General features: G+C 50.2%; 1 protein-coding gene across 4 annotated transcripts in view; it reads left to right on the top strand.

The window, feature by feature from the left end:
* Positions 1-13128, top strand: part of LOC135234517 (probable phospholipid-transporting ATPase IIA) — a 61702-nt gene extending 48574 nt beyond the window's left edge. The window contains exons 26-29 of one of the 4 annotated variants that reach the window (XM_064299202.1): positions 5118-5226; positions 5679-5736; positions 7621-7824; positions 11303-13128. In XM_064299202.1, the coding sequence (XP_064155272.1) occupies positions 5118-5226; positions 5679-5736; positions 7621-7824; positions 11303-11439 (508 nt within the window). In that variant the 3' untranslated portion in view covers positions 11440-13128. The remainder of the gene's footprint in view (positions 1-5117; positions 5227-5678; positions 5737-7620; positions 7825-11302) is intronic. The other 3 variants (XM_064299203.1, XM_064299205.1, XM_064299204.1) reach the window with 3 other exon arrangements.
* Positions 13129-13935: the final 807 nt, after the last annotated feature.

Raw genomic sequence — 13935 nt, 5'->3', positions numbered from 1 at the left:
TGTCTGCTACGAACCTGTGTCTGCTACGAACCTGTGTCTGCTACTAACCTGTGTCTGCTATGACCCTGTGTCTGCTACAAACCTGTGTCTGCTGTGACCCTGTGTCTGCTATGAACCTGTGTCTGCTATGACCCTGTGTCTGCTACGAACCTGTGTCTGCTGTGACCCTGTGTCTGCTATGACCCTGTGTCTGCTATGACCCTGTGTCTGCTATGACCCTGTGTCTGCTATGAACCTGTGTCTGCTACTAACCTGTGTCTGCTATGACCCTGTGTCTGCTACGAACCTGTGTCTGCTGTGACCCTGTGTCTGCTATGACCCTGTGTCTGCTACTAACCTGTGTCTGCTACGAACCTGTGTCTGCTATGACCCTATGTCTGCTACGAACCTGTGTCTGCTATAACTCTGTGTCTGCTATAACTCTGTGTCTGCTACTAACCTGTGTCTGTTATGAACCTGTGTCTGCTATAAACCTGTGTCTGCTACTAACCTGTGTCTGCTACGAGCCTGTGTCTGCTACGAACCTTTGTCCGTTGCGACCTGTGTCTATTGAACCTGGCCAGTGCAGTGCAGTCCAGAGCCATAAACCACAGCCACTTGTGGAACATAATCTATGTTTTCTAGCCAATCAAGCCAAGCCAAGGTGGTCATAAGGTGATGCGATTACAACCGGCAGCCCAAACACAAACTGCGGGACTGAGGAAAGTAGGTCAGCAGCGAGGGCAGGTGCCTGTCGGGCGCATACCGTAAAGCTTCCGCTCACTGCCCCCTGAGAGCGTGCCCAGCACCACGCTACCGTAAGGCTTCCGCTCACTGCCCCCTGAGAGCGTGCCCAGCACCACGCTACCGTAAGGCTTCCGCTCACTGCCCCCTGAGCGTGCCCGCACACGCTACCGTAAAGCTTCCGCTACTGCCCCCTGAGAGCGTGCCCAGCACCACGCTACCGTAAGGCTTCGCTCACTGCCCCCTGAGAGCGTGCCCAGCACCACGCTACCGTAAGGCTTCGCTCACTGCCCCTGAGAGCGTGCCCAGCACCACGCTACCGTAAGGCTTCCGCTCACTGCCCCTGAGAGCGTGCCCAGCACCACGCTACCGTAAGGCTTCCGCTCACTGCCCCCTGAGAGCGTGCCCAGCACCACGCTACCGTAAGCTTCCGCTCACTGCCCCCTGAGAGCGTGCCCAGCACCACGCTACCGTAAGGCTTCCGCTCACTGCCCCCTGAGAGCGTGCCCAGCACCACGCTACCGTAAGGCTTCCGCTCACTGCCCCCTGAGAGCGTGCCCAGCACCACGCTACCGTAAGGCTTCCGCTCACTGCCCCCTGAGAGCGTGCCCAGCACCACGCTACCATAAAGCTTCCGCTCACTGCCCCCTGAGAGCGTGCCCAGCACCACGCTACCGTAAGGCTTCCGCTCACTGCCCCCTGAGAGCGTGCCCAGCACCACGCTACCATAAAGCTTCCGCTCACTGCCCCCTGAGAGCGTGCCCAGCACCACGCTACCGTAAGGCTTCCGCTCACTGCCCCCTGAGAGCGTGCCCAGCACCACGCTACCGTAAGGCTTCCGCTCACTGCCCCCTGGAGCGTGCCCAGCACCACGCTACCGTAAGGCTTCCGCTCACTGCCCCCTGAGAGCGTGCCCAGCACCACGCTACCGTAAAGCTTCCGCTCACTGCCCCCTGAGAGCGTGCCCAGCACCACGCTACCGTAAGGCTTCCGCTCACTGCCCCCTGAGAGCGTGCCCAGCACCACGCTACCGTAAGGCTTCCGCTCACTGCCCCCTGAGAGCGTGCCCAGCACCACGCTACCGTAAGGCTTCCGCTCACTGCCCCCTGAGAGCGTGCCCAGCACCACGCTACCGTAAGGCTTCCGCTCACTGCCCCCTGAGAGCGTGCCCAGCACCACGCTACCGTAAAGCTTCCGCTCACTGCCCCCTGAGAGCGTGCCCAGCACCACGCTACCGTAAAGCTTCCGCTCACTGCCCCCTGGGAGCGTGCCCAGCATCACGCTACCGTAAAGCTTCCGCTCACTGCCCCCTGAGAGCGTGCCCAGCACCACGCTACCGTAAGGCTTCCGCTCACTGCCCCCTGAGAGCGTGCCCAGCACCACGCTACCGTAAGGCTTCCGCTCACTGCCCCCTGAGAGCGTGCCCAGCACCACGCTACCGTAAGGCTTCCGCTCACTGCCCCCTGAGAGCGTGCCCAGCACCACGCTCCCGTAAGGCTTCCGCTCACTGCCCCCTGAGAGCGTGCCCAGCACCACACTCCCGTAAAGCTTCCGCTCACTGCCCCCTGGAGCGTGCCCAGCACCACGCTCCCGTAAGGCTTCCGCTCACTGCCCCCTGAGAGCGTGCCCAGCACCACGCTCCCGTAAGGCTTCCGCTCACTGCCCCCTGAGAGCGTGCCCAGCACCACGCTCCCGTAAGGCTTCCGCTCACTGCCCCCTGAGAGCGTGCCCAGCACCACGCTACCGTAAAGCTTCCGCTCACTGCCCCCTGAGAGCGTGCCCAGCACCACGCTACCGTAAGGCTTCCGCTCACTGCCCCCTGAGAGCGTGCCCAGCACCACGCTACCGTAAGGCTTCCGCTCACTGCCCCCTGAGAGCGTGCCCAGCACCACGCTACCGTAAGGCTTCCGCTCACTGCCCCCTGAGAGCGTGCCCAGCACCACGCTACCGTAAGGCTTCCGCTCACTGCCCCCTGAGAGCGTGCCCAGCACCACGCTCCCGTAAAGCTTCCGCTCACTGCCCCCTGAGAGCGTGCCCAGCACCACGCTCCCGTAAGGCTTCCGCTCACTGCCCCCTGAGAGCGTGCCCAGCACCACGCTCCCGTAAGGCTTCCGCTCACTGCCCCCTGGGAGCGTGCCCAGCACCACGCTACCGTAAGGCTTCCGCTCACTGCCCCCTGAGAGCGTGCCCAGCACCACGCTACCGTAAGGCTTCCGCTCACTGCCCCCTGGGAGCGTGCCCAGCACCACGCTACCGTAAGCGGAAGGCGAGAGAGCGTCCCGACATCTTTCCAGACTGTCTGGGTTGCGAGACTGTCGGCTAAGGAGCGGGAGGCGGGGGGGGGTGTCTGGGGGGTGGGGGGGTCCCTGACTCACCCCGACTGCTCCGTTAGCCGCACGCCGCCGCCCCCCCTCTCCCTCCCCCCCCGCATTCGGCCCGCTTTAGGAGTTCAGATACTGGCTGCATGAGGTCATGTGTGCTCCACGGGCCAAAATGGGAAAAAAAGGAACCCGAGTGTTGAAAACCGAGACGTTTCCTTCAGCCCGGAGAAACTGAAGAGGTTCTGCGAGTCTCCGCGCGGATTTACAGCGCCCGCTCTCGCACGATTCCTGGAGGCCGAATCGCCGCCGACTAGCAGAAGTAAAAATTAGGCATAATTTAAGAAAGTTATGGGAAGATTTGGGCCTTTTGGATTTGTGTAACATTAGTCAGAGTAGCTGTCCAGTAGAGCTCTTTAAAAGTAGCCCTGACTGAAAGGCTTCCCTGTGCAGTTAGTCATTCTGGTCAGTCACACTTGATCAAGTAGGAAAAACGTTGGCGTAAAAAAGAAAATATACAATTTGTCATCGGAGTCACAGCAACAATATTTATCAGTCAGATGTTTTTAAAGCACTTTTTTTTGTGGGAAACCTTTATTACTTGTGTCTTGTGTCAGTAGTGGTGAACACACACGCAAAATGCAATAATTTATGACGTCTGAGAACTACCGAATAAATAATCGATAAAAGTATTTCCTAGCTTCATAGATTTTTAACCACAACGTTTTTTTTTTTTTGCCAAAATCTGACAGAAGAACAAAATCATACGCTGAACTAAAAATAGCCAGGACGTATTTCTAAATATCAGGCCCTGTTTACATAATGGATTGAGCTGACGCATCAAATTTCTTTATATTTGATACATGGGGCGTAACCGATTCTGTGCATTTAGACGGGCATCGCATTTCAGCTGGTTTTTAGCTGTCGGTGCGCCATCCGATCTGGTAACCAGCGTTACGGTGATGCGTCGCGACCCCCAGACGGGCTTAATATGGCCGCTGTTTGGCGATTCAGGTCCGTGTCCGTTTTCTTGCGTTTTCACTACAATCAGAAACGACACTTGGACATGACATTTGGATTTGTTGGATAAGTAAGTGTATGAGTGTAAACCAGAGGGCAGTCATCCGATTACCTCACATTTATCTACGCTGAAATCTGTTTTATTTGGTATGATTGGTGTTTTGAGTACAGTACTGGCGCAAATTATTGAATCACATAAATGCATTATGTCCATTATGGTTCTCATTTTTTGCTATTATAAATGTAATGAGTGTAATGGCAACATAAAAATTTTGAATTATTTAGCAGTTGTGTTAAACAAGTAATTATCATTGCACCTACGTAATTGCAGTCTGATGTATCTTACTGTTGGACATTTTTTTATCAGTTTGAAATTTTTTTTTTTTGTCCTGTACTTTTTTATTATAAAATTATAATGTTAAAAACTGATTTATTATTTTGTGAGAGGGAAGCTATCATGAAATAGTGGAAAAAAGTATGAGAATATCCCATTTTGAATGACGTGCTAATCACAATGATCGGGTAATTCCGATCTGTGCGTTTAGATGACGGTTGCATTGGCAGGTATCTGACTCCTATTGGATTTATTTCCAAGAATTTGGCCCAAAACGGATCTGAAATTGTTCGATTCCATGTGCTTTTTTACTGTTTGCTCGTTCGTAATACATATCTGATCTGTGCCACATGTGAGAGCGAAAAATGGGAATTGGGTCACTTTTACCAGACGGTGTAAATGTAGACTAAGAGTACTGAACTTCTTTTTAGCACGGTGTTTCCATAATTTCTGCCAATACGGTCCGCTGTCGTCCCACAAAGCCAAGCCACGGATTCAATCATCCTTTCCCCTTTTTCGGTCTCAAAATGACTGCGTAGTGCGTTAGATTTCTCACTACAGGCCCAATCATTTTCATTCACGCTGGTGACTTCTGAGGTTGCCAGATTGTGTTTGTGAAGAGGGAATCTCTGGTGAAATTGTGGGCCAGACTGAGGCTAAGTGTTGATTGTGCTCAGGCTGTAGAGGAGCTCCAAACCGGAAGGTCTGTCTCTGTGTTTCAGTTACTCCACCCTCTACACCATGTTCCCCGTCTTCTCCCTGGTTCTGGACAAAGACGTCAAGTCGGAAGTGGCCATGCTGTATCCTGAGCTTTATAAGGATCTCCTGAAGGTGTGTGTGTGTGTGTGTGTGTGTGTGCGCTCACATATGTGTTTGTGCATGCTTACAGTATGTGATTCAGTGCTTTAAATTGGGGATCTCAAACTCCAGTCCTGGAGAGCCGCAGTGTCTGCAGGTTTAACTCCAGTCCTGGAGGGCCGCAGTGTCTGCAGGTTTAACTCCAGTCCTGGAGGGCCGCAGTGTCTGCAGGTTGAACTCCAGTCCTGGAGGGCCGCAGTGTCTGCAGGTTGAACTCCAGTCCTGGAGGGCTACAGGGTCTGCCACCTGCTTTAGAATGCTCCTCCATATACTTTAACTCACCTAAATAAATTGATTGAGTCCCCTGATAAATTTAAAAGGAATTTGACATATATTTCAGTATCATCATACAGTCATAAATCCCTTTATCTTTAGCATTAATTGTTGTTTGATTTCCTGATTTTTACATTTTTTTCCCCATACAGGGCCGCCCTCTATCCTTCAAAACGTTTCTGATATGGGTGCTGATAAGTATTTACCAAGGTAAGTTTATTTTAAAATCAAGCACACTTTTTGCCTCACCTAATTATGTACATATGGTATTGATAAATATAACTCCAAATGAAATACTGGGTAAGAATGTATTGTAATGTGAAGTACTCTAAAGTAAAAAGAATTGCCCAAGGTCTTTAAAGGTGGCCAGTCTACAACTAGCAGAATGGAACACATGGCAGTTAGGGTTGCTGTGGTTACGGGAGTCATGGAGACGGAGGCAGGCTTCCAGTTCTGTCAGAGCTCTCTATGCAGGAAGTCTGTCATAACAAACGAGGAGTAGCGCGGCTGCTCTCCCCCACGCACACTACTCACACGGCATCCCCCAGCATCTTTTTCCCTGACGAGCCTCGATTGCGTAAACCTTCCCAAATGCCGCCAGAAGCTTTGTTTGTATCCCGTTCGAAAAAGAGACACAGCATCTGGGGTCACACGCCCGTCTGCGCGGGTCAAAATAAACTCCCAGATGAAAAGTGCGCTTTGCCACACCCCTCATCCACACAAGAAACACACACACACACACACACACCCACAGTTATACAAACAACTCCTGTGTGTGGCGAAAGCTCTTCTCCCACACACTTTCTTCCTCTCTTAATTACCAGAGTAGTGTTTATTTCATGCGTCTGTGGTCGTGAGATGTCAAGTAGTTTTCCCTTTTTTTCCCCCCCTGTGTGTCGTGCTCGTCCAGGTCCCTCCCCTCAGCGTTGTCTGCCCCTTCTGTTTAACCTTAAGTGGTTTCTGAAGTTTCTATTTATGTTCTATCATAGTGGTACTGTACATCAGCATTAGAATGTTCAGTTAAGAATATGTTTTTGTGTCTCACACCTTAAAGGGTTAAGCCCCAGATGGATTTCAGCACGCTAGTTCTGTGAATGACACAGAATTTGTTCTTGTTGTATATGGATCTCAACACCTTGTGGATTGTTCTATAATTTTATGACGATTGTTGTAATGTGTATCTTTATAATGTATTTAGAACTGAACTTTTATTTGATATATATTTGCGATACATATAAAAACGATATTTTTAATATAGTAATCACAAATTTATATGACACGTTTCTCCATTTCATATTATCTGAGTATGTGCGCTTTGAGACAGTCAAGTGGGGAATTTTCTAATGCGCTGGATCAAACACGTGGAATTGAACCCGAGTATCTTTCTGGGGTGACCGGGTTCATCTCCTTGTGTTGACACCCATTTTTCAATCACAGGAAGCATATTTTTTAATGTCAGGTTTCTGGGGTCACAATAACATGGCAAGAGGAAGTTATGGAAAAGTCTGGAACTACGGAAAAATGTGTTCTGTTCTCCTTCTCATCAGCGAAACATGACCCGTCTTGAATACCGCAGTCTTCTCCATTTCCAAACCCGAACAATAGCCCGTTAGTCCGGGTTCTCTTGCACCACGGAAGTTAACGCAGCAGGCCATCAATATCATTGGAATGATTGCTTGACCCTCGAGCCCTTATCTGAGATGGGAGTGAAGGAGCTTGCCAGTTTGAATCTACAGCAGGCCAGTTTACTGGGGAATAGTGTGAGGTCCAATGAGAACAATGCGTGTGCTGTGTGTGGAAGAAGTCTCAATCCGGAGCAGGTCTAGCTGCTCCAGTTCTTTTGTCTGTTAGTGATTCTCTGTGTGTGTGTGTGTTTTTGTATGTTAGCAAGGCTCTGTGTGTCATGTTAGCAACGCTCTGTATGTTTGTATGTTATCGACACTATGTTTGTATGTTAGCGACACTATGTGCTGTATGTCAGTGGTGCTCTGTGTTGTATGGTAGCAACTGTCATGTTAGCGACGCTGTCTGTATTTTAGCGACGCTGGGTGTGTTGATATATTAGTGACGCTGTATTGTGATGTGGGTCTGCAGGCAGTATCATCATGTACGGGGCCCTGCTGCTGTTTGAGTCGGAGTTTGTGCACATCGTGGCCATCTCCTTCACCTCGCTCATCCTGACGGAGCTGCTGATGGTGGCCCTGACCGTGCAGACCTGGCACTGGCTGATGATCGTGGCGGAGCTGCTCAGCTTGGCCTGCTACGTCGCCTCGCTGGTCTTCCTGCACGAATTCATCGGTGAGTTCTGTTTCTGCCTGGCCCCTCCCCCTTTCTGCTATAACCACTCCCCTAGCCCCTCCTCTTCTGTTAAAACCATACCCCCAGCCCCTCCTCTTCTGTAATAACCACACCCCAGCCCCTCCTCTTCTATAATAAATGCACCCCCAGCCACACCTCTTCTGTAATAACCACACCCCCAGCCACCCTCTTCTGATGCTATAACCACACCCCTACCCCCCTCTGCTGTAATAACTACACATCCTAGCCTCTCGACTTCTGCAATAACCTCACAGCCCCCCAGCCCCTCCTCTTCTTCATAGCCACGCCCCAAACCCCAACCCCCCGGCTCCCTTCCCCCTCATGTTTCCAACCCGCTGGTCTGATTCAGTAATGCTGTAACGTACCAAACCTTTATCACCCTGACCGCCCCCATCTGCCGATGCCAGCTGAGTGACCAGCTGGGCCTCACCGGTGTGATTGGCTAAGTGCTGTCAGAGATCAGGATGATGGGAGGAGTGGGAACGCGTCCGTCAGGAGCCATTTAAAAAGCAGGCGTATTCTGGCTGCGTTCTGATGGGTCCTCATGCTTTTCGTTTCCTCTGAGGAGACTCAGGCGTGGGCTTTGTGAAAGATCCGGATGCCTTTCAGAGATCCATCCTGGCAGATGGGATTCTCTGGGCATTTCCTGTCATGAGTTCTGGCTGTCCTGCACATTTTTTGAGAAAATCCATGCCTGTGCTGAACCACCAATACAGCGCCTCTGTTGTGCAGCTGCCACCACCCACCCACCTCCCTCCCTTTCGCCCCACCCCCTGTCATCTTTGGAACCCCAGAGCCGTTAGGAAGCTTGAAGGTGAACGTGGAGGAGGGCGGAGTGGAAGCGGCAGGCTGCGTTCCCGAAGTATCAAAGAGGAAATTCCACAGCCCCTTGTTCATTTCCTTCCCCCGAGGACGGCAGGCCTGCCTGTTTATCGGGCCGGCTAGCGCCGCACGCAGAACAGACCTCCAGAACCGTTCTGCCGACGTTTCGGAAGCGTTGCCCCAACGTCTAAGCTCCCTCCGGCCGGTTCGGTTCGTCTTTCCGCCCTCTTCCTTTGGCTCCGCTGAGAGGTCCGTTGGTCCCCGGTGGAGCTGATCGAGAGCCCGCCTCACACGTCCCCGTGAGTCAGCTACCGTCCTCGTCAGTGGCCCAGGAGACCCGCCAATCAAGCTCACAAAGGCCCGACTGTGTTTCCCCTCCCCACAGAGGCCGTTGCCCACTGAAACATTCAGCGAACGCGCAAATAGACCTGAAAGGCCGTTTTGTCAGCGCAAACAAGATGCAGATTTATTCTCGATGCCTTGGCTCGAGTAGAGCACAAATTTCTTTCCATTTATATATATATATATTTTTTTTTCCTATTTTCCTTTTTTTTGCCTCAGAGACAAGGGTCATTGGCACCACAGTTTCACAGACAAAAAAAATCACAGAACAAATATTTCATATTTTTCATAAAATGTCCCATTTTTTCTTGACCCGGTAAATCACGGCTACTGAGCGTGAAATATGGCTGGCTTCCGCTTCCTTTAGCTGTCTTTTCTGTAGCGCACATGTTCAGCCGCGTCTGAATTTTTCAGAAATATGTCGGTTCAGTAACTTCAGTCCTTTAAGGTTCATACGGTAGTGTTGTTCCAAAGTAAAGTGGAACTTTGCCTCGTTCGAGAGACCAATGGAGCACCCCAGAGATCAGTGCTACTGCATTCAATACTGATCTAGCAGATACCCAGTGTAGCAAAATAAAAATAAGATTTACTCATTGGGAAGGTTTTTAAAAGTCGGTAAATTATGCATAATTTTCACAGATATTTTTTAAAATAAATGTTCCCTCCTCTTAACTGCTCACCCCTCTTTATTTTCATATAAAATTTGCGTGTGCAGTGAGTGTTGGTTTATTCAGTTTAAGTAATTTACATTCATTCACACTGAAACATGATTTGTGTAATTCACATTCTTTCGTGCTGAAACCTGACTAGCACTTAATTAGCACTTGTTTACACTGAAACCCTATTTAAATAATTCACATGAATTTACTCTGAAACCTGTTTAGCTGATTTGCATGCATTCACACGGAAACCCGATTACATAATTCATGTTCGTTTGCACTGAAGGCTTATTTAAATCATGTACATTCATTCACTTTTAAAACCCCTTTAGATAATTCACATGCATTCGCACTGAAACCCGATTACATAATTCACCTCCATTTACACAGAAACTTGACCCACTTGACAGCATTGGCTGCAGGGGCACTGAGGCAGACGTGTGCACATATGGGCTGCTCGTCGAGCACAGTAGCGGGCTGAGGCTGCCCGGGAGTTTATGGTGGGAAATAATCACCTAGACTGCGACCACATCACAGGGCGGCCAGCAGCCACCGCTTTCACAGCACAGCGTGACACGCGGCGCGGGTTTCCATTATCCCCCTTGGGTTTTAATTAGCCTGCCGGGGCCTTATTTTAGCTGAGGGCTGCTCTTTTCGCTTGCGGGCGCTGGTCATGCCCTTTCCAGACGGCTCTCTTTGAGGGAGCCCCCACGGTTCCACTCGACGAAAAGGCCTCCTCCGTCTTTTCCCCTTTCTGAGGAGGAAAGATAGGTTTTCTGGGTAAAAGAGCCTTGTTTTTCGAGAGAAACCGTCGTGCGTCCACAAAGCCAGAGGGCGGTCGCTTTGAAGGAGAGCGCGGTTGTTTTGAATGTGGTCCTCGGGTGGGTCGACCGGCGGTGAGCGAAAGGGACCGTGGGACGAGCGAGCGCAGGCGAGGGAGAGACTCAAAGCAGCTGCAGGGAGGGTGTGAGGGTGCGCTCTCGAGGCATTCGGGGTGATTCCATGAGAACCAATCCCCACGGCTTTTTCATCAAACCAAGCATTTCCAAAATTGCCAGCATCTGGGCAAAGCTTTTGCCATCTCCAGTCACTCATGGCTGGGTGGTATTTCAACTGGCTGGTATTCATTTTCATACACTTTTACATTTTACGTTTAAGGATTTCCAGAGTGAGATGTATATAGCTTACTTTTTTTTACGTTCAATCCTTTTAGATAGCTAAATATTTACTGAAGCGGTTTGGGTAACTTGCTCAAGGGTTCAACAGTGCACACCTGGAAATTGAACCCATAACCTCTGCAATACAAGTCAAAGATTCATAACAAATTAAAAGAAAAACACTTAAATTGTATGATCACATTTAATCTTTCTATTGATCACAAGATGAACTACATGGCCACAAATATTAATAAATTAAAGAGAAAAGTATTTATCATTATGTTTTCATAATTTACTGATATTCTGAAACCTTCATAGTGACTAACTCGATTTTATGTTTAAATAGCTAGCTAGATCACATTTGATTGCGAACACTCCCCTGCTAATGTAGACACCCCCTCAGGTCAATGACACCCCCTCCTCTCTCTCTCCCTCTCTCTCTCCCTCTCCCTCACTCTCTCTCTCTCTCTCTCTCAGACGTCTACTTCATCGCCACCCTGTCGTTCCTGTGGAAGGTGACGGCCATCACCCTGATCAGCTGCCTGCCTCTCTACATCCTCAAGTACCTGCGCCGGAGGTTCTCCCCGCCCAACTACTCCAAGCTGACCTCTTAACCCCGCCCCCTCCCGCTGCCTCCTCCTCCTCCTCCCACGCCCGCTTTCTTATCCCCGCGAGGGGGCGGATCCCTCCTTCGCCTCGAACAGAGCCCGCCCCTCTCTGGTGCCGAGATTGGCCCTAAAGCCTGCCGATCGCTCCTCCCCTTTATCCGGGTGAGAAAGGTGTCACGGAGAGAGAGTCAGAGAAAAAAATACATATTCCCAGAGAGAATTCACAAAGTACAGTATCGTCAGTCCACCTCCCCAGGGGCGATTTTATTACATCTTTCGAGTGTGCTTGGTTTGCACTCGGCTTTTATTTCATTTGAGTGTTTTGGTTCAGAGTTTTGATGGCTGTAATCTTGTGTGCCCATCAATGAAGATGCACTACATTGCTGAAGAATGCAGGTTCTTTCTCATAGATATTCACAGTCACACTAAACCTATGAGTGAAGAGTATCACCTCAGCTAATGGGGAAGATCTAAGCGAACAACGCCCGATAGGCTAATTTCTTATGTATATTGACATACTTATTGACATACGCGGTACTTGAAGAGCGATTACATTGGTAAACAGCCTCCAGTTTAATTCAGCTCAAATGCTCTGACCTGGATTGAGTTTTGGAAAACATTTGAAATGTCACGTCTCACAGGAGAACTAGCTAGGCGTTTCTTGCCACAGGATCAGTACATAACGTGTTACGATGCTGTAGGCCGTTTTAGTCCCTGTGCATTATGGGAAATGTCATTTGACCCGTAACTTGATGACTCTAATCAAGGCTTTTTTGGAGGCTCTGGGACATACTGGAGTGGAAAGGGGGTCTCTCTGACCCCCTCCAAAATACTTAGCTTGTCAGTCTGTTCACACTGGAATTAGTTACAGACTGAATGTTCTGTGGTTTTAAGAAATATTTATGATTAGCTAACATAGTTGTGTTACCATTTGCACAGCGGAGCAGGGAAAGTTAATTACACTGGACTTAATAAAGATTTCCAATTGTATTTATTGAAATCCTCTCATGTAAATAGGAAATTGTCTTCAAAATGACCATATATTCTGTAACACAGGAAGTTGAGCCCTGTGCAATATTTAATTCTAACTGGCATTTTTTTTCTTTTCTGGTAAGTGGGCTTAGTGCATGTATGGAAAGATGCAGATTTGCTTGCTTGCTTGTGTGTGTGTATGTGTGTGGGGGCGGGAGAGGGAGCGGAGTGTTTGAACATTATGCATTTGTGCACAGTTGTAATTACGTATGTATTTGCTAGCGTGTGTGTACATTTGTATGCGTTCACGTGCGTGCACCCACACACATGTTCATATTTCTGTGTATGTGCTTCTGTGTGCGTGTATAGTACTGTATTTGTGTGACTGCACGTGTTCGTAAAAGTGAGCTTTCATCACACGCAAGCTTCGCTTGTATAACTCTGTGACGTGTGTGCGTGTTTGTGTATGTCTGTATGCGTGCATATGTGTATGTATTTGTGTACGCAAGCACGCGAGCGTGTGTGTGCGTGTGTGTGCGTGTGTGTGTGTGTGTGTGCGTGTGTGCGTGTGTGTGTGTGCGTGGGTGTGTGTGTGTGTGTGAGCGCGTGTGTGCGTGTGTGTGTGTGTGTGTGTGTGTGGGTGTGTGTGTGCGTGTGTGTGTGTGTGTGCGTGGGTGTGCGTGGGTGCGTGCGTGCGTGTGTGCGTGGGTGCGTGTGCGTGTGTGCGTGCGTGTGTGCGTGGGTGTGTGTGCGTGTGTGCGTGTGTGTGTGTATGTGTGTGCGTGTGTGTGTGTGTGTGTGCGTGTGTGTGTGTGCGTGTGTGTTGTGTGTGGGTGTGTGTGTGGTGTGTGTGTGTGTCGTGTGTGTGTGTGCACGTATGCGGGTGCGCGTGCGCGTGTGTGCGTATCAGTCACAGAAGCCGGGCGGGGCAGAGGTGTGTGCTCTTTATTTAAACGGTGTGATTCACAGTCCCAGACAGTTAAACGGTCATTGTCCTTTGTCCCTGAGGAAAGGCCCACGAGCGGTAAGGTCAGCCGCGTCTGAAGGGCCCGGTCACCGCTGGACCACAGACGAGCGGCTGCGTAAACCGTCTGTCCGGCCCGGCCGCAGGCCCGTCTGGCCGCGCGTCACAGCGTCTGCTGGCCGCCCTCCACGCTAGCGTTAGCCACACCGCTCCGCAGCGCGTGACTCAGCCGTAATTACCCCTCTCGGGAGCTGCACCTCCCCCCCCCCTCCCCCCCCTCCCGTAACTACCGCTAACTTTCACTGAGCCCGCCTGACATCAGACGAAAGTATTTTACAACCGCGCGTCGCGCTGCTAGAAACAGCTGTGGAACGGGCGCGTTCCCTAGGCAGCCGAACCTGGATGCGTTTGAGTTAGCGATGCACAAAAAGGGATTCTTTTTTCCTTCATAAATATACGTCTTAAATTATTTTAAAGAACAAATTGTGTTCTCTGGCTTCGCATAATGTATAGTTGCTCGCACACTTTAACCATTATTAAACAGAGGCAAGATAGCTGGGTGTAAA

Source organism: Anguilla rostrata, chromosome 11 (assembly GCF_018555375.3).
Source record: "Anguilla rostrata isolate EN2019 chromosome 11, ASM1855537v3, whole genome shotgun sequence".
Taxonomy (NCBI): domain Eukaryota; kingdom Metazoa; phylum Chordata; class Actinopteri; order Anguilliformes; family Anguillidae; genus Anguilla; species Anguilla rostrata.
Note: the sequence above shows the minus strand (reverse complement) of the source record. Positions and strands in the feature narration are given on the sequence as shown.